Source organism: Barbus barbus (genome assembly GCF_936440315.1).
Source record: "Barbus barbus genome assembly, chromosome: 3".
In the NCBI taxonomy this organism is placed as follows: Eukaryota; Metazoa; Chordata; class Actinopteri; order Cypriniformes; family Cyprinidae; genus Barbus; species Barbus barbus.
In genome coordinates this window covers 44088021-44111507 of record NC_136731.1, presented here as the reverse complement: position 1 = coordinate 44111507, position 23487 = coordinate 44088021, and the positions used below count along the sequence as shown (strand labels likewise).

The 23487-nt window shown below is 37.5% G+C and overlaps 2 protein-coding genes across 3 annotated transcripts in view; one reads left to right on the top strand and one right to left on the bottom strand.

Annotated features, from left to right (window-relative positions):
- Positions 1-641: 641 nt before the first annotated feature.
- LOC306852683 (uncharacterized protein) overlaps positions 642-23487 on the bottom strand; it is a 35612-nt gene continuing 12766 nt past the window's right edge. Inside the window, exons 1-2 of one of the 2 annotated variants that reach the window (XM_079389713.1) lie at positions 3486-3591; positions 648-2369 (exon numbers count right to left, since the gene is read on the bottom strand). In XM_079389713.1, coding sequence (XP_079245839.1) covers positions 1188-2369; positions 3486-3542 — 1239 coding nt within the window. In that variant the 5' untranslated portion in view covers positions 3543-3591 and the 3' untranslated portion in view covers positions 648-1187. Of the gene's footprint in view, positions 2370-3485; positions 3592-23487 lie in introns of those variants that run through there. The other variant, XM_079389714.1, reaches the window with a different exon arrangement.
- On the top strand, positions 8197-19795 carry LOC306852710 (uncharacterized protein). Its single transcript, XM_079389775.1, has 4 exons — positions 8197-8263; positions 9196-9346; positions 12362-13156; positions 18251-19795. The coding sequence occupies exons 2-4, from the start codon at positions 9262-9264 to the stop codon at positions 18304-18306; spliced, it is 936 nt and encodes a 311-aa protein (XP_079245901.1). The 5' UTR covers positions 8197-8263; positions 9196-9261; the 3' UTR covers positions 18307-19795.

Sequence of the window (23487 nt, the reverse complement as noted above, 5' to 3'; positions counted from 1 at the left end):
CCTGAATTTTAATTTATGGATTAGCATTGTTATCTTGGATTTTAATTTGTATTTTATTTTATACATTACTGTATTTTATGATTGTTTTGTACAGCACTTTGGTCAGTGTAAGCTGAATTTAAATGTGCGCTATAAATAAAATGTACTTACTTACTCTAGTGTATTGTCAGGCAAAACTAATCAATCACCAACACACCTTAACCTGACTAATAGTTAGTACAGTTTTAAGCTTTTTAAACCATTCTATAAACTATTTTAATCATGTTCCTTCTTGTGTTGTATTGTGACAGATCTTAATTAACACTTTTAATCTATCACACACTAACATTTTAAACTATCACACAAACAGGTCAAAAAGTCATAAAAAAGTGCCTTCTATGAACTCCTATGTGAGACATTTCATAAAAGTGATTTTGAGTGATGCCCATGTCCTGCAATAATAAAAAAATAAATAAAAGTTATACTTTTCAAATAAATTGATTTCGAAATTTTTGGGGGAGTGTAAACCCTTTAAAGCGAATAGGGCATAGGGATGAGCCCCTCATAATGGACACAGCATTAGTTGCCGATGTAGTAATGATTAAAGAATGGTTTAGATAACTCAATATTATCTGTATATTAGCTAAGATCTAACACTCAAAAAAGGGAGACAAATTCATTTTTATTTTTATTTTTAAATGATTAAGTGAATATGATAATGTACACAATAGGTTTCTCCATCTTTAAAATGTTCAATACATTTGTCCAAAATCATCAACAGTATCGAATAAGGCTTCAGTGATATACATGAAATATAAAAATGAAGTTAACATTAATATATGATCTGGTCAACAACAAACAACTACATTCATTCAGTAAATAAATGTAAAAGAGGAAATATTCATATCTAAATTCTTCAGCACATCAAATATACTTTATTAACATTTCATGTAAAATAAATTTAATCTCATATCTCTGGAATAACAAGCCGTGCACTATTCATAAAAAATGTTGTAAATCATCAAAATTAAGCTTCATTTGTATACTATGTGCATGCCATTATTATTAAGCAGATGCTTTTATCCACAGTGACTTACAAATGAGGACAATAGAAGCAATCAAACCAACAAAAGCATATTGTTTCATTATTACGGCTGTTCCTGATTCAGAAGAGTGCACAATCTGAAAACAGTTATGAATATTTCAATCTAATAGTTTTTGAACTTTTCATTAAGTTCTTCAAAAAACTTTCTGCATTCTCTTGCTTCTCTAATAGCTTCGACTAGTTCTGTTGCATCGCCTTCATTGATTGTGAACGGGTTTTTTTTACTCAGCTCTTCAAAGTTCTTGTCATCACATTTATATAAATTCTTGATAAAGTTTAAGTTTTTATAATATACTCCTTTTTGCACTTGGGGGTCATTTGGTAAATTTACCCCATTATATGTTTCCTTACATTTGAGCACCCCATTACAATATATACCAATCGCCAAATTCCTCTCATTCAGAGTTGACTGGCCGGTCTTCAGGCGATCGCCACTTAGCTTAAATCTTATTGGAGCAACGATGATGATGGGGTTTTCGTTGGAAAACACAGCTTTGAAATTGACACGTTCCTTGACCTGCCTGATCAGAACTGATGACTCCATTTTGTACTTGCCTTTGCTCCTTCCTCTCTTGATGAAACTTTCCTTTATGCTGTTCTCTTGGTCATCCACTAGAACGCAGAAGTTGGGTTCTGGGTAATACAGGAAGAGAGGGTTGACCTCTGCTAAGGCTGTACGAATCTGGCGGTCCAGGTCACTTGCAATGTGATATTCATGCTCATGGGTGAACTCATAACCAGTCGACATAACAGTGGGCGGGATGGGTGGATCTTTTTTCAGCTCCTTGCTCACAATTTTTAAGTATTCACTATAGATAAAGTTGAACCTGAAAGTGTCGCTGTCAACGAAACTGAAGTAAACCAGACAGCTTCTATCATTTCCCCTCAACTCCTGCACAAGTTTCGTTGCAGCAGCGTTGTTTTTCAGATGCTCTCGAATATCCTGGTATGGCGTTTCAGTCGCATCACCTGCTATAGTTCCACCGCTTCCCCAGGTGTATGTGATAATAGAATACCTGATTTTACAATCGTACCTGAAGCTCTTGAGATTCTTCAGGACTTGCACTAGGTCTGTGGTGTGTTTTCCATTCAGGCCAAAAATAACGGCTACATCTTCCAGAACCTCTTTGCCATTCTCATCCTTCATAAATTTCCTATCCTCTTCTTTAAAGCCTTCAATTACAGCATCGAGTAGATGCTGTAATTGATAACGACACCTTTCCTGCGCCTCAACCTCTGAATCCACCTTCAAAGGTATATTGATCAAAAACTTGACCTGTAACCCCTGATGAAGAGACAGAGCACACTTATTATTTTTTGTGAGAACACAAGCAATATTGGTCACCAAAAATAATAGGAGTCAAGTTACTGTACTCCTCTGTACAGTACTCCTCCTCCTCCTCTAAAAGTAAAACTCTTAAAACCATACTGCTGCTGATTCTGGATTGTGATTGATCAGAAGGTTTTGATTAATTTTCTATAATAGCAGCTTAGTTGACTGTAAACAGATAAACAGTTTGATGTGTCATTATTTCATAAAAAAAGCTATTCTAATTGTAGCACATTGTGCTTACGTGATACCTCTAGTGCAGGGGTCTCCAACCTTTTTTACACCACGGACCGGTTATGTTTTTGGAAAATATCTCGCGGACTGGGGGGGTGTGAATGGGTGTGTTGTGGATGGGGTCTTTAAAACAGGTCTATTCATTTATACTGTTATCAGTACGTTGAAGTAGATTTGTCTCTTGTCGTCTCTTGGAGAATATGCGCTGTTAATGCAGCAGGGTTTTTTACTTTCACTTTCTGTATGACAGAAGTTAAGACGTTAACTATTGCGCAAAGTTTGCACGTTGCTTGTGTGATATCAATCGGCTCGCCTTCATGGTTTAAAACAGAAATATTTCCAGTATTGCGACATAACCGCAAACCCCCATGCATATGTATCTTAAACGCAAGGGTACATGAAAGAGGAAACAAACTGGTATGCCACGCTGTCTGAAACATGTCTCTATTCTTGTGAGCGCTGGTCCGTATATCACGGATCAACTGCGATCCGTTTAAGCCCTAACAGCCTATATGACAGATCAGAGCAATCTTTTATTTCCTAATTTAACACGAAATCGTCAAATTATCTCCATATCAATAGCATACAACGAAAATACAGAATAATTAGAGCAATCATTTATGCACAATAAATAACAGAGCGTCATATCTATACACATTTTCCCCCGAACGTTCTCGCGACCCGGTAGGAATTCTTCCACGGCCCGGTAGTGGGTCACGACCCGGTGGTTGGGGACTATAATTAAAAACTGGAAACTGTAGTCAACATTTTATAATTCAGTGTTTGTAAAGAATAGTAACTACTGTATTATAAACTATTTTAAATATAATATCTAACCTGAGTAGAGGGGTCTCTGGGCCTCTTGCTGCCTGCGTGTACAATTTTGCTTGCCATCTGCTAGCTCTTCGTTGCTCCTAACTGAGTGAAATCTGCCTACTGATCTGAGTCTTATATAAAAGGCATGTGATCGGCCAGGGACAAAAAAGAAGGAAGGAACTTTGTGCACTCCTCCCCCACCCCAAGGCACTGTTGCCAATTTAGCAATTTTGTTGTTAGGTTTAGCAACTTTTCAGACTACCCTAGCAACTTTTTCTTCAAAAAGCACCTAGCAACAAATTTAGCTGTTTTAAAATTTATTTGGCAACTGTGACTCATGATAAAAAGGCACACATTTTTTTTTCTATAAATTACACAATAAGAGGAAATCAAAGGTTTCTAGCAGTACACTTTTCAAGTGAATTAAGTTGCTAGTTGCAACTGTTCAGTACATTTTTTTCATTTAGGATAACACCTTTATTATTAATTTGTACCTGCACTTGTTGATCAGTTAAAAAATATGCTGAAAAATGAAAAAGGTACTGGTAATTTTCTACCAGGACATTGAAAATTACATTGTAGGTGGTCTACAGCCAGAATCCACAGGAACAAGTGCCCTCACTGGGCTAGGCTCGGAAGCTGAGGCCCTTACTGGGTATGATGGGAGCACCGCAGCCCTCCTTGGGCTGGACGTGGAGTCAGGGTCCCTCACAGGGTATGCTCAAGAACCACATCCATTTCCGCGACAGGAGAAGCAGGCTAGGGAATGGCCTCCGCGGACATAACTAGAGGAGCCACCTGCTCCAGACGAGTCTCCATGGACAAGACTCGACATCAGAACGGCCGGTGGGCTTGAGCGAGCGGCGGCCCACGAACTTGACTGACGAGTGGCCTGGCAGGCTTGGGATAGATGGGGGAAGTCGTGGCCTAATGGTTAGAGAGTCGGACTCGTAATCGAAAGGTTGCGAGTTCGAGCCCCCGGGGGGAGGGAATGTACAGCGCTCTCTCCACCCTCAATACCACGACTGAGGTGCCCTTGAGCAAGGCACCGAACCCCCAATTGCTCCCCGGGCGCTGCAGCATGGCTGCCCACTGCTCCGGGTGTGTGTTCACGGTGTGTGTGTGTGTGTGTGTGTGTGTGGATTTGTTCACTACTCACTGCTGTGTGTGTGCACTTGGATGGGTTAAACGCAGAGCACCAATTTCGAGTATGGGTCACCATACTTGACAATACGTCACGACTTTATCACTTTATCACCATAGATGAACACCTGGCAGATTTGACTGATGAGCGGCCGACGAACTTGACTGATGAGCGGCCGGCGGGCTTTGGTTAGCCGCAGCCGGCAGGATGGATAGATGAACGGCCAGCGAACTTGAATGAGGAGCGGCCGGCGGGCTTAACTTCTTAGCGGCCGGCGGGCTTAACTTCTTAGCGGCCGGCGAACTTGATTGACGAGCGGCCAGCCGACTCGCAGCACTCGCAGCGATGACGAGCGACGACTTCCATGCCGCGGGAAAAAACACACAGGAACCAACAAAAAATGGAAAATAAAACAGTGAAAACATGCGCCTCTCACTCTCTGTTTTGGGTCTGGTCTTCTGTCACGGTCTTAATGACTGAAGGTCATTAAGACCTTCAGTCTTTAATAAATCCAAAAGGGCAAGACGAGGCAAGGCTAAGACAAACAGGAACACAGGGGTTGTAACGAGTAGACCAGACCAAAACTAACTGAACAGACAGGAATTAAAATACACAGGAAGAAACTAGATAATTAATCAAACACAGCTGAATGGAATCATAATCACACTAAACGAGGACAGGAAAATAACCATATAAGGACACAAGGGGCGGGAAACACATGACACAGGACTGACGGTCACATAACATACAAACCATATTTACTCCATTCTGATTGGCAATATTAGTTGTATCAGTAATTTTTTGTAGTTTAATAATTATCTAAACAATATTTATTCAAATAGGTTGAGATTTTATCTTATGCTGATGTCAAGTATGATTAACAAATGGCATCCCTTCACTACTTTTCATCTGCAAAATTTCATTTCAGCAATAACTCACATATGTAAAAACTGAAGAATACTTTGCACACATCCACTTAATGGTGCAGCTAAATCATGCAGTGCTATCAGCATAAAACCACATGCAATTGTATTTGAAAATGTAGCAGTTTGCAGTTTTCGTATATTTACATGTATGTACTTAGTAGGCCCTTTATTCCAACATCACTTATAAATGAGGAGTAAGTAAACCATTTGTATTGTTTCAAGCTATTAAATGTTGGAATGGCTTTAAACCATTTTGCGATTTCAGTCGTTATGAATGTGATCATTGAGACTGGGTATACTAATGAAGGGCAGGAGTCAGACCTCATGTCTCACTCACAGGTAATAATGCATGCAAATGCATTAAAACACTTCACACATTCATCACGTGTTACTCATCATTTGATAAATCGCATACATTTCTGAATTCAGTATATAAAAGAAATGAATCTTTGACAGAATAGACTAGTTGTTCGTCTTTGATTTTGTGTGCTGGAGGAGACAGAGGTCCGAGACAACACAACATGCATCAAACACATAACATTATGGTGCATTTAATAAGTAAAACAAAACTTACATTAATATCGCATAAGTACGTGTAGTAAAAAGCATATAATAATAATAATAAAAAAACAGGACAATATTATATGAATTTATCAATAGGACTGTATTTCATAAACTTCCATCTCATGTAATATGTCACAGGCGAGACACTACAGGTAAAAACATCTGTCAGTGTTGTGACAATTTTCAGTTTCAATAAGGCAAGGGGCAGAAAGACTTTTGAAAATGTATTTTTTGCAAGAAAGGTCAACAGTCATACAGATTGGCTGTAGAGTGTGACAACGACAAACACTTTGGAGTTATTGTACCGGTAGCAAAACCTGGCAAGGATCAAACTAACCCGTCTAACTATAGGCCAATAGCCTTAACATCGAATCTTTGCAAGATAATGGAAAGGATGGTTGTTTCACGACTCATGTATGAGATTGAAAGTAAGAACTTGATGTGCCCTCATCAGAGTGGCTTCCAGAAAGGGAGAAATACTATGGACTCAGTAATATGTATAGAAACTGATATCAGAAAAGCAATAGTAAATAAGGAAGTTTTAATTGGGGTATTCTTTGACATAGAGAAGGCCTATGATATGTTGTGGAAGGAGGGTTTGTTAATAAAAATTGAGAAAATGGGAATTAAAGGAAGGATGTTTAACTGGGTTATGGGTTTTTTAAAGGATCGGACGATTCAAGTTAGGGTGGGATCAACATATTCAAAGGTATATACAATTGATAATGGAACTCCGCAGGGCAGTGTTTGCAGCCCTATACTTTTTAATATTATGATTAATGATGTTTTCTCTAATGTTGAAACTGGAATAAGTAAATCTCTCTATGCAGATGATGGGGCTTTATGGAAAAAGAAACCAGAAGTAAAATTAAGATCGTATAAACAGGTATTAGTACAAGTTACAGAAATTAAGTTCTTAGGAATAATAATGGACTCTAAGATAACATTCGGTTTACATATACAAAATATAGTAAATAAATGTAAGAAGGGAATTAACATACTTCGATGCTTGGCTGGGACAGATTGGGGAGCCAACCGGATTACATTAAGAAGAATATATAGTGCTCTAATAACTATCTACTATTGATTATGGAAGCATTGTTTATTCTTCTGCGGCAGCATCGCAGATCAAAAAGATCGAAAGAATACAGTATCAGGCATTAAGAATATGCTGTGTCTCCAGTAGCGGCGTTACAGGTGGAGATGGGAGAGATGCCTTTGGTAATCAGGTGGCAACCTGAATTGTCCGTAAGAATTGTTGGGAGTATGAATATTCACATATAGCCAGTTTTGGGTGGGAGGCTAATGATGATGCAAAGAAGAGTGGAATCAGTGATTATGAAATTAGTCCAACAGTAGCCATATCAGCTATATCAGGAGTTGAAGTATTCTTTTTATGGATCCCTGCACATGTGGGGGTTGTGGGAAATGAAATAGCAGACGAGTTGGCAAAGAAAGCTCTTAAGTGTTCTAGAATAAATGTTAATGTCCCATTGGGGAAATCTGGAATGAAGGGGTTAATTAAAAACATAGTAAAGAAAAGATGGCAAATGATATGGACTCAGGAAGAAAAGGGAAGACATTTGTTTGAAATAAATAACGAAGTAGGAAGTATGAGAAATGTTTGTGGCAAAAGAAGGGATGACACAATAATTTCACGCTCAGTATTGGGCACACTGCATTGAATCAATCACTTCTTATAATTGGCAAACACCATACAGGTTTGTGCAATATATGTGGAAATCCAGAAACAGTCGAGCATGTTCTTCTCTACTGTTATGGTTATAATGAAGAAAGATCTCAGCTTATGGAGGAAATTAAGAAAGCAGGAATCAAAGAGTTAACATTAAAGAGCTTGCTAGATGGTAATTTAACAATAATTAAAGCGTTATTAGAGTATTTAAAAAAGACCAATTTAATTAGACGAATTTAATCGATGTAGTAATTTTAAGAAATGTAGGAATTAATCTTAGTAAGAAAAGGAGGTGTTTTTTTCCCCCTCCTTCTCTCTGTGCGTGGTTCCTTCTATATCACTGCCTCACACTCCACTCCAGTAGGTGGCGGAAATGCACCAAAGCTGGTTTGCCAACCGCCATTAAGTTCAAAGAAGAAGAAGAAGAAGAAGGAGGCTGCTGCTGCTGTGTCTGTGATTCGGCTGAAGAAAGGTTGGTTTTATTTGAACTTTAAAGGTTTTTTAATCAGCGATGTATTTAATTGTAATGATTGATCTGTTAATGAGAGTCCAGCTGCTCTTGAATGATGTTATAGTCAGCTGTTAAACACTGATGATGGAGGAGAAACAGACTGTTTTCATCTGAATATAGATGCTCTCATTATTTCTCTCTCTCTGTGAAAATATATCTACATCTCACCATTTTACTGCAGTTAATATAACTATAATATAGATGTCATGGCAAATAAAATATAAAAATGATTTGTTTTTGTTTTGGAAAGTCTGAAAATCTCAAAGCTAGTTTCCATTTCCAAACAGATTTGATTTTGTAACATTTTGAATAAATAAAAGCCCAAGATACTGTTAATTTAATGAATGTTTGAGAAGCCCATTCATTTAATATATGTTATTATCAGTATATAATTATTATTGTTAGCATAACTAATATTAAATCCTTATTTAGTTTTTATGTTGTTTGTCTTAAGTGTCTTCAGAATCAACTGTAACGTTATAAATTCAGTTTTAATAAGTATTGATGGAGAAATGGGTCTTTTTGAAACTGCTTGTCAGTTTAATCATTGCTTTGTGAAATGATTCAGTGGACATCATCTGTTCAGAACTGGAAATACAACAAGAATAACAAACAACTACAAATAAAGTCATTAAAGAGTAATCTAATACAGTTAATGTACAGGTCATTCAGTACCTAAACAAATGAAGAGTATGTTTAGCGTTCTTTTATTTGTTGTGCTATTATTTATTTTGTGATAATCAGGTCATTAACTATGACTGTGATTGACTCCCTTATAAGTGCACTGACTACTGAACTCAGGAGGTGACTGAGATGCATCCAGAGATGTAGTTTGGATATATTGATCTTTCTGGTAATTAATTTATTTATTTTTCTCATTTTAATCATGACAGATTGTCCAAACACACAGAAAAGTCCCGGTGAAGCAACCGAAATCCATGTGACACACTCTTATAACGATGGAGTTTATTAAAGAGGAGAGTGAAGACATCAAAATTGAAGAAGTATTCAGTCTGAAACAAGAAGATACTGAGGAACAAAAAGGTTGGTTTTCATTCTCAAAGCTAAACTCACTCATTTGATATTTATTAAAATGCCAACCTCTAAAGATATGATATTTTTTGAAGAGTGTTGTAATTGAACTGGTTTTATCTGACATGGAGATGTTGAGTCACATGACCAGAAAAATACTCATGCTACCTTCAAGTGCAGCTGAGATGTTACTTCCATTTATGTTGTGCATTAAACAAAAAATAATCATTTAAATAATATATATGGGTAGTTGACACATAGTCAGTTTGTTAAAAATAAATACATGCATAAATTCTTATTTATGTAGTGTGAAGTCTGATCTTTGAGAAAATGTAAAGGGCCACTAACTTAGTCAATTCTTTCACTGCTTTTGAAACATTTTTACTGAACTGTACCATAAATTTGTCCTGTGGTGTGACATAGGGGTGTGGGATATATATATATCGTCTGCAATAATATCGTAATTGTTGTTTTAACGATGTGCAATTTGACAATATCGAGTATTTAGCAAAAACCAAACCAAACACCTCCGGAGTGCACGCTTATATTACGTGATTAAGTCTAGATGAGTTAAACAGAGCACGAGTGCATTTACAGTGAGTTCTTTCACTGCAGGATTCAGTCTATTAAAATGCATCAAGAATAATTCAAGATATGGGGGCAGAAAATGTATTTACATTTCCTACAGTTAAAATCACACAGAGTGACGTTTTTCTTCAAAAATAAGCGTTATTACAAATGTGATAATGATTTTATAAAACAGTTCAATAAACAATAAGTTAGTATTAAGAGACTTATGTTTTAGACACCATATTGCCTGTTTTTGCTCCAATTCACAGACAAAAAATAATTCCAAACAGCTACAGCACTCTTTTGTGTTTCTGAGCAATTAATTCCTGAATGAATCAACCGTTAAATGATTCGGTTCAATCGCAATGACTCGCTTATAACCAGTGACTTTCTGCCACCTACTGGCGGTTTTCACATTTAAAGTCTATTTTCATTTTTAAATAATTTAAATATGAGTATTCAATGTTTTATGTTTAAAAGGTCAAAAGATTCTGCATTTGTAACTGGTTAAAGCACTCCATGTCCCTCTGAGCTGCATTAAATAGTGTGTAAATAAATAAAAAATAAAAATAAAATCCATCTAAATGTCATCCTAATTTTGATGATACTGGTTTCATTTGTTTGGTAAAAGCCTAAATGTGTATTATCTTAATTGACTGATTAAATGTAACAATTTGACTCAAAATATGTACACTTTTAGAAAAAAAAAATACTTTAAAGATCAATTTAAACTTAAATGAAAAGATTAATTAATCACTGATGTGAACTGACCACACAGAATATGAAGAATATCAAAAACTGCAGCTGTCCACGGCAGTCAGATACGGCACTCCTGTGGCGGTCCGCGAGGGATTTAAAAAAAAAGAATCTGCAGAGTTGGGCAAACTACGGCGTTTTTATCCAGTCCGTGAGGCAGTTGCTCCAATGCAATATCAGTACAATCCAATAGATGACGCTGTAGCCTGTAGTGCTCGCCGCGCGGCTTCTCTAAAGATAAGCGCCTAGTCTATTTTTGATGGACGCCGTGTTCAAGCCGCTCAGCAAATACAAAATAAAAAGTCAAAATAGCTATATACACTACAAAACTGGCACAATAGTAAATAAGTTACATGTTTTAAAAATGTGAAAGTATTCATTTGTTTTGAAAAATGCCTTGAATTGGAACTGTTTTAAAAATGATTAAAAGACTATCCAGTATCAGTGTTATCCTCCTGCTCACGGGTGCTGTCATTTGGGGAAAACATGGAAATAATTTGTCATTTTATCTTGCAAAGATGTGATTTCTTCTTCTGTTTCCCACACACATTTTTATGAAAATGGATATAGTACTGTTTTTTCTGGATTACACATCGCGTTTTTTCATCTGAAACATGCTGTAATTTCCAAGGTGACTTACATAAAACAATCAAGGTCAAGCGCAAAGCGCGCTCCTCAGGGTGATGAATGAGAAAAGGCAAGTGAGCTTAAATTGTGCATATTCCAGCAACCACGCCGCTAGTTTCAGTTTCGCTTTAAATATTTAAGGCTGGGCGTTTATAATATATGTTTATGGTGAATGCCACTATAATTTGTGTTTGTTTTTTACTTATGTTTTCGTTCTTTTTTCTATTCTGAACACTGCTAAATTTACAGGACTTTTTGTGGAGTGTAGGGAATATAAAAACATGTTTCAAATGTTTGTAAACGTTTAGTTTATTTTACATTATTTCTGAATGAAATGATAAAATGTGTCTTATACATAGACTTGTACACCAATGCAACTTATTTGTGTGTCATAAAGTGCTCATAACAATAGGTAGAGATGGTACAAGAAAAGAACTGCCATGTTTGTACAAGTATACATAGTACAGTAGTGAGCATATAGCTATAGATTCTATCTAAACTGTTAAAATGGCAAGATTTTCTGCTATTTATACTACTTATTGCAAATAGTGGCAATTATCTGCACCTCAGTATTGTAGTACATTATAAAACAGTATGCAATAATAACATATTTAGTGTAAATTATAGTTTTAATTCAAATTATTAAATGGATGCCACCTTGCTGGGTCAATAAATCCCTCCCTACTCCTACCCTAACCCTACCCGATACTTTATTTTCAACTTTTTTATTATTTCCTTAATTTTATTGAAAATAAATGCCTTTGTAATGTGATATGAGATTTGAAAAGGAAGAAAAAAGTTTGCAAAAGGCGGGTTCAAACTCAGGTCGACCGCGTCAAAAAGCACATGGATTACCATCTGCGCCACTAAAATTGATGCTGAACGAGTGTCTTGTTTTTAGTGTTGACCATCCCAATCACACCTTGGTGGGTGGAGTTTGTGTAAATAGCCTTTGCCAACAAGGCGGGCTGTTTGCACTTAGTGTAAATAGACAATGTTTTTTTATGTCCTTGCACAATTCTCTTTTTTATTTTATTGAGTTTCTGAAAATTAATGTTTTTACTTTTATTTCAGAGTTGATTGAAGAAAATGAGAATGAAGAATTGAGTGAATTTGAGGAGAACAATCATGTCAAAACTGGAGAAAAACCTTTGAGTTGCTCTCAAACCAAACAGAAAGATTTAAAGAAAAGAAGAGCCAATAAATCTTTCACCTGCACTCAGTGTGGAAAGAGTTTGACATGCCAATATTATCTTGATGTTCATATGAGAGTTCATACTGGAGAGAAACCGTTCAATTGTGATCAATGTGGGAAGAGTTTTGCACACAAAGGAAACCTTAAGAAACACATGAACATCCACCTTAGAGAGAAGCTGTACACATGTAATCAATGTGGTAAAATATTTCTGAGGGCTCCAGACCTGAAGACACACCTGAGAGTTCATACAAAGGAGAAGCCACATTCATGCCATTTGTGTGGAAAGAGTTTTTCATGTCTACAAAATTTAAAAGAACATCAGAAAATACATGCTGGTGTGAGAGAGTACGTGTGCTTTGAGTGTGAGAAGACTTTTACTTCAGCAAAGAGTTTAAATCGGCATGAGAGGATTCACACTGGAGAAAAACGATACAAGTGTTCACGCTGTGACAAGAGATTCAATCAGCCAGGAGACCTAAAAACACATGAGAGGATCCACTCTGGAGAGAAACCTTACAAGTGTTCATACTGTGACAAGACATTCAGTGTGTCAACAAGTCGGAAAACACATGAGAGGATTCACACTGGAGAGAAACCGTATCACTGCACTGCATGTGGGAAGTGTTTCATTCAATCATCTAATCTACACAGACATACAAAAAACTATCACAGTAAGTAGATCATCTTCAGATCCAGGGCCCGTATTCATAAAGATCTAAGAATCCTCTCAGAGAGCTCCTATTTTAGCTTAAAGATTTCTAACTAGGAGTCTTAACTTAAGAGTGATTCAGAACCAATCTGAGAGCAACTCTGAGCGAGGAAAAGACAAAAACTTTTATCTTAGTGAGGAGGCGGGGCTGACCGCGTTGCTAGGAATGACACAGTCTTTTGAAGGCTGTGATTGGTTGGTTGTCAAGAAGGAAATAAAAGAGTGCTTTTAAGAGTAGGGTATATTATAAGCCTTCACTTTGAAATTACAGGCGTAATTTTTCCTCTCGCTCTTTTTCTGTTTCTCTCACACACATTATATATGTAGGGTGATATCAGGCAAATTGGGCCATCAGGTAAAATGGTCCATTTAAGGTTGAAGTGTCTCATCTCTTTAAAAGTTAACAGCTAATGACTGCAAAGAATTTCAAACTGTTGCCATAACAGTACTTGACATTTAACAAATTAATTTATTTAACAATAAATCCCTCCCTACTCCTACCCTAACCCTAATAATATTGGAAGGGTCAAATATTTTTCTGGTCTTATTGAAAAGAATCGTGGTAATCCTAGATTTTTATTTTCTACATTGAACGCTGTTATTAATCCGCCTGTTTCTGAGGGTTCTGGTGTTTCTTTACAAACATGTGAAAACTTTCGTATATACTTTTCGGATAAGATTTCCGATATTAGATCTTCGATTCAGCCATCTGATCATGACCTTTTAGTTCCTCTGGTGACATGCCCTGCTGTCTTTCACCAGTTTGAGCCTGTTTCCATCACGTCTTTGACAGGTTGTTAAACACCTGAGGCCTTCCACTAGTCCCCAAGATATTATCCCGGCTCGTTTTTTGAAACACGTTTTTAATGTTGTGGGTCATAGTATTCTGATCCTAATTAACTGTTGCCTGGCTACGGGTTCCATGCCAGCTCATTTTAAGCATGCTATAGTGCAGCCTTTACTAAAGGGATCTAATTTGGATTCTACAGAGCTATCTAATTTTAGATCGATCTCTAAACTGCCTTTTCTGTCTAAAATCTTAGAGAAAGTAGTTTTTATTCAATTACAAACATTTTTAAGAAATAATTCCGTGCTGGAAGTTTTTCAATCGGGTTTTAGGGCACTACTCAACACTGAATCTGCACTTCATAATGATATTCTACTAGCTCTTGACTCGGGAGCTTCAGCTATTTTAGTGTTATTAGACCTTAGTGCGGCTTTTGATACCGTGGATCATAACATTTTGATCTCTAGATTGGAACACTATGCTGGAGTCCGAGGGATGGCCCTCCAGTGGTTTAAGTCTTATTTAACGAACAGAAGTTTTGCTGTTAAAGTTGGTGAATGTCTGTCAACTTCGGCTTCACTTACCTCTGGAGTTCCTCAAGGGTCCATTCTTGCTCCACTCTTGTTTTCATTGTATATGCTTCCTTTGGGATCTATTTTTTAGAAAACATGGTGTTTCTTTCCACTGTTATGCCGATGACACACAGATCTATATGCCATTTCAAAAGAATGACAAGAATGCTTTAACTCTACTTCTGAATTGCTTAAGGGACATTAAAAGCTGGATGGCCTCAAATTTTCTGAAATTAAACGATAGTAAAACGGAGATTATTTTATTTGGACAAACTGAAAATGTAGCCTCTGTAAATGTACATTTGGGTCCTCTGGCTGTGCACAACAAAGTAGCTGTGAAAAAGTTAGGTGTTTGGTTTGACAGAGAACTCAAATTTGATAAGCAAATCAACAATGTTGTTAAATCATGCTTTTTTAAGATGAGACTTCTAGCTAAAGTAAAACCTTTTCTCTCTGCTATTGATCTTGAGAAACTCATCCATGCCTTAATTTTTTTGCGACTCGATTATTGTAACACTAATATATATATATATATATATATATATGAGTTAACCAGACAGCTTTGGCGCGTCTGCAGGCAGTTCAAAATGCTGCAGCCAGGCTGCTGACAGGTACACGCAAGCATAAGCATATTACACCGATTTTGTTCTCTCTCAAATGGTTGCCAGTTCGTTTCCGAATAGAATACAAACTTGTGTGTTTGTTTTTAAATCCTTAAATGTACGTTAATCTCGATGCCTTAGTAAAACGTCATACTTCTGCTAGATGCTTGAGATCTTCTGATCAGCAACTTTTAACAATTCCCAGAGCTAGATTAAAACTTAAGGGTGATCGCGCTTTCTCAGTTGCTGCCCCGAAACTATGGAATTTGTTACCTGTGAGTATTAGATTAGTTCAGACTATCTCTATAGTTTTAAATCATTGTTAAAAACTTATTTATTAACTCAGGCTTTTAATCTCTCTGAGTGCTGAGTTTTATGTTTTTAGTCGTCTTTTTTTGTGTGTGTGGTGCTATGTCATTGTCTTTGTATATTTATGAAAATGTTTTTTTTTTTTTTGGCTTTTGGTTTTCTATTTTTGTACAGCACTTTGGGCAACAATGGTTGTATTGTTTTGTGCTATAGAGAAAAAAAAAAATCAATAAAAAACAAATGCACATTTAGAAATAATGATTCATAACCCATGTCTTGATGGCCTCTCTGAGATAAAATACTTTTTTTTTGTTTTGTTATTTTGTTAAATAATCCAGATTTTTATAAAGAAAAATAATCTTTAGTTACTGGCTCAATTTACCTGAATGTGTTAAGATAAAATGAGCCATTAATTTCTGTTAAAATGGGCCACCTTCTGAGTCGAGTTTAAGTAGAAATTCTGGTGGTTTTTCCTTTTAAAAATTATTTCTATTATTATATATTTTATTTTAGCATTTGTGACATACCTTTTTCACATTTTATTACAAACAGCATGAAAAACAGAAAAGATCAGAAAGGAAAGACGAGAGTCAGAAAGGAACATAAAGGAGATAGAAAGGATGTCCGCCAGGGATGGGGCAAAAAATACAATCAGTGGGTAGGGGAGAGGATGAGAGGAGCATTGGCAGAATATAGGGAGACAGTTGAGAGAGGCCTAAAGGCAAATGTACGCTTTGTCTTGCGAGAGCTTGGAATATCCCACGAGCCACTCTGCAAAGACGTATCAGTGGAGGTATCACTGGCACAGACCACGCTTCTGGTCGAAAACCAATCCTCCCAGAAGCAGCTGAAAAAGAGCTTGCCACAATGCTGAAGATAATGTCTGAGAGAGGATTCCCACTTACCAAAAAGGATGTTCAGCAGCTAGCCTTCCAGTATGCCGAAGAGAATAACATCAGTGGGTTTTCACAGAAAAAAGGCAAGGCAGGTTACTATTGGTTCCAAAACTTCTTGAAACGCTATGGTAATCTAAGCATGAGAAAGCCAGAAGCGCTGTCAGCTGCAAGAGCTGCCGGACTGAATGAGCAAGTGGTGAGCCAATGGTTTAATCAATATGAAAAATTATTAAAGGAACTCGGCATCGAAGACAACCCATCCCACATATGGAATTGTGATGAGACAGGTCTCCAAGATCAATTCTCCTCCACCAAAGTGGACAAGTTGGTCAACCGTGTATGGAGGTCACCGCTACAGAAAAGGAGAGACAACCACCTGTTTAGCAGCATTCAATGCCATAGGGACATACGCCCACGCCATGGTCATTTTCAAAGCAAAGCGGCTGCGTCCCGAGTGGCTCTCTGGATGCCCAAACTATTTTTCTGTAAGGATATCCGAGAATGGATGGATAAATGCTGACCTTTTTTTGGATTGGGGTCGGATGTTCCTGCAGGCACTCCCAAAGGAGGACCCCCAGCCCCCCCTTCTACTCTTAGATGGGCACAGCAGTCATGTTTGGATGTTCTAATGTTATTTAAATGCAGTGTTCTGTTACATTATAAAATTAAACAAAATTAAATGTGTTTTATCAGAAATATCTCTATCTAGCTAATGTTTCAAAACCTGTAGGGCCTGAACAATTTTATTATTACATCAATTCAACATAAAAATATTAAAAACAGTCCTTATAAATCATAAGAACACAGTTAAATGTCATACATGGGTTTTTGTTAGTGTTCCAAGCGATTAACAAAAAAGTGGTCCAATTTGCCTGATATCACCCTATGTATATTCTTTATTTTTTATTTACCATGCTGTCATACTTACAGAGCCAGCGCCAGGGCACCTCCATCGGGGGGGCATTTAAATTTGTAGGGGGGGGGCACAAATCACATTGTGTGTGTGTGTGTGTGTCGGGGGGGGGGGCTGCGATCTGTGATCTCATGCAGTTGCTGACGCTCGCTAAAGCGTGCAATCGCTTTGTGCGCTGTTTTTATCGGTACTTTCGCTTTCAAAATCAATCGCGTTCAGCAAGGAGGGGAGAGGATGTGGGGGGGCACAGTAACTCGTTTGGGGGGGGGGGGGGGGGCACGGCCTGCGAGTGCCCACCCCTTGGCGCCGGCCCTGCATACTTGCCGTGTTTTATAGGAAATGAACAGAGACATATAAGCCTAATAAGTGCTGTAACAGACCCGAATCATCACTGCTGCATAGTTGCATTTTTCCAGTTGCCAAACGTTAATGTAGTGATTACGTCCATTTCTGGCGCTGTGGCATCTCAGCGCAGTGTCGGAGATGTTAGCGCGTCTTTAATAAGATCGGTTACAAACATGATCCCTGCACGATCTAATGTGTAGCGTCTTATTAACTCACTGTCATGCGTTGTGTGCAACACATTTCTTCTCCCTCTTCATGTTTTGTCCATTTTCTCCTCTGCTAAAGAAACTCTTAAGCCTCTTAAAAGTCCTCGTCCGTACTCCTAACCATTTTGGACCTTAAGACCTCTTTTAAGGGTTAAGATGTTTTTTGAATTACTTTTTTCTTTACTAGGATCTTGTCTTTAATTTTAAGAGGAAACACCCACATTTCTTAGAATTGTGTTACTAGGAGCAACTCTTAGCACTAAAATTCTTCAAGAATACGGGCCCTGTTCTTTCAGATCTGATGCTGCCTCCTCACCAAATGCATCAAGCAATAAAATATCATCTGGATAAATCTGTTCTAACCAGAAATTACAAGTGACATGACAAAGAAACATTATCTAAAGTTACCTAAATCTTCAAAACCAGCAGATTCAACTGAGACTCAGATCAACTCAAAGATGGAGTTCCTCCCCAAAGAATAATGTCAAAAAGTTGTATTCTTGTTTATCATTTTGCTTCATGATATAAATGACATAATTGTACTTTCTTATGAACGTCTTATGTTCAATTGTGTTATAATGCATATGAATCACTTGTAGTTTGGTTACTCTTTCATGAAGGAAAGTAGCTTTTTGCAAACCGTTCCTGTTCAGGAAGATGAAGAAGAGACCGTAACACCTTTAAGAGAGCCTGAGATTAATTGGTTATTGTTGACTTGTTGTTTTAATAGTTATTCTTACACATGTGATGTACTGTATTTACAAAATGGAGATGCAGGATATAGTGTCATGTAGCTTTGTAACTTGATCCTTCTGTGCTTCTCTTCCCTGGGGCTAAAATACGAAAGACTGTTTATTGATAAGTTCTTATCGGTTCTGGAGAAATTAAGAAAATACGTTTAGTATTTATTATTTCTACCTAAACATTATCAAGCTAATTGTATCTTTCCAACCATTTCTATATGTGATAATATAAGACACTGATCACTGACGTGTTTTCGTTATTTGCAATCCAGAAGCCGAGATCTCTCTTATACTTTAGATTTGTGCAATGAGTCTCATTCAATTTTCAATTTCGAGTTTGTCTTCGAAGGATTATGAAAACAAGATGTTTGAGGTAAAGCAATTATTGTGCCACATTTAGTTTTATTGCTCAGGACACTGTTTTTGTTCAACACTTTTAAGAGAGACTGAGATAATTTTTTAATTTGTTGTTCATTGTTGTTTTTAAAATAAAAAGTTATTTTTCCATGTAAGATGTATTTAGGAAATGCAGATGCGAGATATACTGTCATGTAGCCTTGAAACAGATATCCTTCTGTGATTCTCCTGTAATTAGGAATGAATAACTGAACCCGGTAATGCATACACACCATAAACAGAGACAAAGAAAGTTTCTCCCGCTAAAAATTAATGCCTCTGATTGGCCACTCCACCCAAAAAGTGGGTGCGGCTACTAACTATCAAAAGTTCAGAACTCAGACTAATCGGTGCTCAAAACTCTTCTTGAGTTTAACCTTCTGCCCGTTTTAGCTTCAAGTAACTTTGTGGACTTGCTGTGGACCTTCCTATGTTCAGAAGAACCAGAGGAAAATCTTCAGCTCACTCCTAAAGAAATCATCAAGAACCTCTTGTCCACCGCATCAAGACTCCCATTCAGCCACAAAACCAATGCAAGTAACCGTTTACAACTGTTTAGATGCGCGTTTAAGTTTGAACCCTTTTTAAGGTGAATTGTGTTTCTCTGATGATTCTCATTTAGGTTGTGGCTAACTGAAGTGAAATACTGCCATTCTTTTGCTCTTCTCTCTCTTTTCCTTACTTTCCTTCATTTTCTCTCTCTCTCTCTCTCTCTCTCTCTCTCTCTCTCTATATATATATATATATATATATATATACACATATATATATGTTTTGCTTAGTTTAGTTGTACGTTAGCTATAGTTTCATTTATTAAATCCCTTATATCTACAATTGATTGTCTCAGTGTTCTGCTCACGATTGTAAGTCACTGAATGCTGCTACATGTTAAACTACTGCTAGCACTGTACAAGTAGGAAGGCTATTGTTCCTTGGCCAGGAAAATAATCTTTCCTAGAATTGATAAATAATTATATTGTCTGCTCGGTGGATGGACAGAATAATTGTAATATCGATTCTGCTACAGTTAATTCTAAGATCTAATCTAAAAATGTATTAATTATAACCAGTTATAATTAATTATAAATATTCCCCATTTAAGCTAATTTGCCACAATCCAATCACACCAGAGTGATTAAATCGTATCATCAGCTGCTAAATTCAAATGTGCATTCGCTGTCTGGAGCTGAGCCAGATGCGTTTGTACAGCACTGCATTATAACCAATTACACACAATGCTGTTGAGTTTATGAATGCAATGACCAATCAGAGGTGTTCAGAGGAGTCATCGCTAACATTCTGGTGTTTTCTTCACTCGCTCGCTGACTGAATACCTCTTTCTGGCGAATTCTCTTGTCAGAAACAACAAAGTGAAGATGTGTGTATGAATCTGTAAGTAAGATATTAATTTCATAGTGTAAAGAGCTTCAGTGATTTTAATGAGTTTTTGAGAGTGCTTGAACTCAAGACTGTCAGTGAAAATATCCTTTGATAATATAAATGTTCTTTGCTCTCTTTCTGTACAATGAAAGTGTTGATAAGTAGCCTAACTTACAATGTTTTTAATATTCACATTAAATATAAAGTCAGTCATATTAAAATATGTCGTGATATGGCACCCACATCTGTTACTTAAAGGGCATATTGCAGGTTAGAGACTCCAGTGAGTCGATGTATAGAATTACTGTAGGAACTAGATTTTCTTTAAAATATACTTTAAAGTACGCTATTATGGCTTCTGGAGTCGTTTTTGTGAGAGATTTTTTCACCAAAACCAGAAGTGACTCATCAAAAGGGAGAGCCGTCCATTTAAAGCACAGGAAAACAATGGATCGCAATGACAGTTCAGACGCTGAGGAAATGTTAAATGTGTGTTTACACTCGTATGACGGACCACAGATAAAATGATGAGCCTGCTATGCAGCCAAGAGAGCAGGACAGGCCAGGATTAGACCGCTAATATATATATATATATATATATGTATGTAGATGTACCAAACATATACTACCAAAAGAAATACCATCTGACCCATTTAAAAACATTTAACAGTCTTTCAGTCCAGGTATCACACTAATGTGTTGTTAAAGGGTTAAATGGTGAAGGTTGTGCTAGATATACACCAACAGCTTCATCATGTTGATCCTCTGACTGGAGAGATCTGGAGAGAGGAGCAGGTGTAGTGGACATGACTGGAGAGATCTGGAGAGAGGAGCAGGTGTAGTGGACATGACTGGAGAGATCTGGAGAGAGGAGCAGGTGTAGTGGACATGAGAGGAGCAGGTGTAGTGGACATGAGAGGAGCAGGTGTAGTGAACATGACTGGAGGGATCTGGAGAGAGGAGCAGGTGTAGTGGACATGACTGGAGAGATCTGGAGAGAGGAGCAGGTGTAGTGGACATGAGAGGAGCAGGTGTAGTGAACATGACTGGAGGGATCTGGAGAGAGGAGCAGGTGTAGTGGACATGACTGGAGAGAGGAGCAGGTGTAGTGGACATGACTGGAGAGATCTGGAGAGAGGAGCAGGTGTAGTGGACATGACTGGAGGGATCTGTGGTGACCTGCAGTATTCCTCTCCAAGACGGCATATGCTGGGAGAAGCAAACACAAGTTTAGATCACATTCACTGCTGACCATGCTTTTCCACTTGGCCTCCATCACATCTGTTAAGTTACACACCACAGCGGTGTTTGAAGCAGATGCATTAGTGAAGTCCAGTCTCTTCAGCTGCACTAACGCACCGAGGCCCGGAAGATACCAGACTATTTCTTGTTAGGAAACCTGTGGACTCGATGTCCTGACAGGCTGGAGTTTGTGCAACCTCCACAAACACAATCATTTACCATGACGATGATAAATTGAAATAAAAATAACTACCGAAAACACACTGACTCACGCGCGCTCTAAGCAGAGTGCGGCACACGACTCCCTTATGTGATGTAATATGACGCCATGTTGAAAAAAACGCAGTTTTTGAGAACTGTCAAGGAAAGCCTCACTTTTTTTATCTAAATTTGTGCCCTCGCGTCTTGTAAAACATTTTCAAATCCTGCATTAACGGTTCATGTGGTATTTTCATACAAGGTTATATATTCATTTGAAAAAAAAATTTAACCTGCAATATGCACTTTAAGTAAACGGATAGGTTTTTATGCATAGTTAATAGACTACATTATTAGGCTACTTTGACCATCATAATCTAGGTGACAATCGAGATATTTCATGTTCTAGTAAATGGGTTTGGGAATGTTTTGAATAATACGAAAGTGGGCTGCTGCACTGCATCTCAGACAGGAGAGGAGAATCAACACAGCCCAGAAAATCACTGGCTGCTCACTGTCCTCCCTGAAAATCATCGCTCGCTCCCACGATCTCTCCAGAGCCAGGAACGTCATCAAGGACACGTCACACCCAGAACATCAGCTGTTCAATCTGCTGCCTCAGACAGACACTTAAGAACAAGGAGCACTCAATGACAGTTTCTGCCCTGTTACTGTCAGGACTTTAAACTCACTAATGCACTGAGGCACTGAGGCAGAGGTCAATGTTAAAATAATATTTCCAGTCATGTTATTCACCTGAAGTCTCTTAATTTATTGCAATCTCTTTTTTCCTGTCTATACTGTTATGATCACATGGTCACTTTATTTATCAGGACCTTAACAAATTCACTAAATGTGACATGTCAATATGCAAGACTATATCTGGTCACTAATCACAACTGCCACTTATTCCATTTTAATTTGTAGTTTTTGTATACAGTTTCATATCAATGTAGAGGTCAATGTGCAGTAGCCTACTGTCAATGCTCACTTTACTCAGATTGCTCAATGTGCAATTTTAGGATTCAGTCATTGTTGTATACTGAAGGAGTGGATGGCAGATGGCCTTCATAATATTAATTAAAATATTTATTGAATAATTATTAATCAAAGCTACATTTATGCATGTTAGAGAATAAGTTGAATATGGATTTAGTCTGCCTTTCTACTCTCTAAGAAGCTGCTCTCATTGTGTAACCATGCCCAATAAGGTTTAGGGCCGAGGCAACCTTGAAGTAACATAAGTGTTTCTCAGTGTATGTGTGTTAGTATCTGTCTGTACAGGGAGAAGCTCAGACAGTCCCAGGACAAACATTCTGCTGCCGATGTCCAACGTATGAGATATACGTCTTTGGAGAGACGCATTGCGTCGGACCTCTGATCACTTGTCACTAAAATAGTAATCATCCAAAGATATGGTTCAAGCTTGCTTCCATATGTGGAAATATCTAGTTTTTGGAACCAATCAGAATTTTGATGACTTAAGCATTGACGTAACTAGCAACATCTGTCAGGGTATAATTGTGGTGATTTTTGTATTGTAAAGCGGGTCGGCCTACGAACTCCACGCGAGTATTGAAGCTGACTTCTACTGATGAAACTGCAAACTATTTCTTCAGTACATTTCTTTAATTAATCGCAATCTGTATAACCCAACAATATACTTTTATAATTGTACTGTGCAGCCTAAAGTCTTATTAATTG

Coding starts and splice junctions, on each gene's coding strand:
- LOC306852710 (XM_079389775.1), top strand. CDS start 9,262: ATGGAGTTTATTAAAGAGGAGAGTGAAGACATCAAAATTGAAGAAGTA. Junction 9,347..12,361: donor AGATACTGAGGAACAAAAAG/GTTGGTTTTCAT, acceptor CTTTTATTTCAG/AGTTGATTGAAGAAAATGAG. Junction 13,157..18,250: donor ACATACAAAAAACTATCACA/GTAAGTAGATCA, acceptor CTTCAAAACCAG/CAGATTCAACTGAGACTCAG.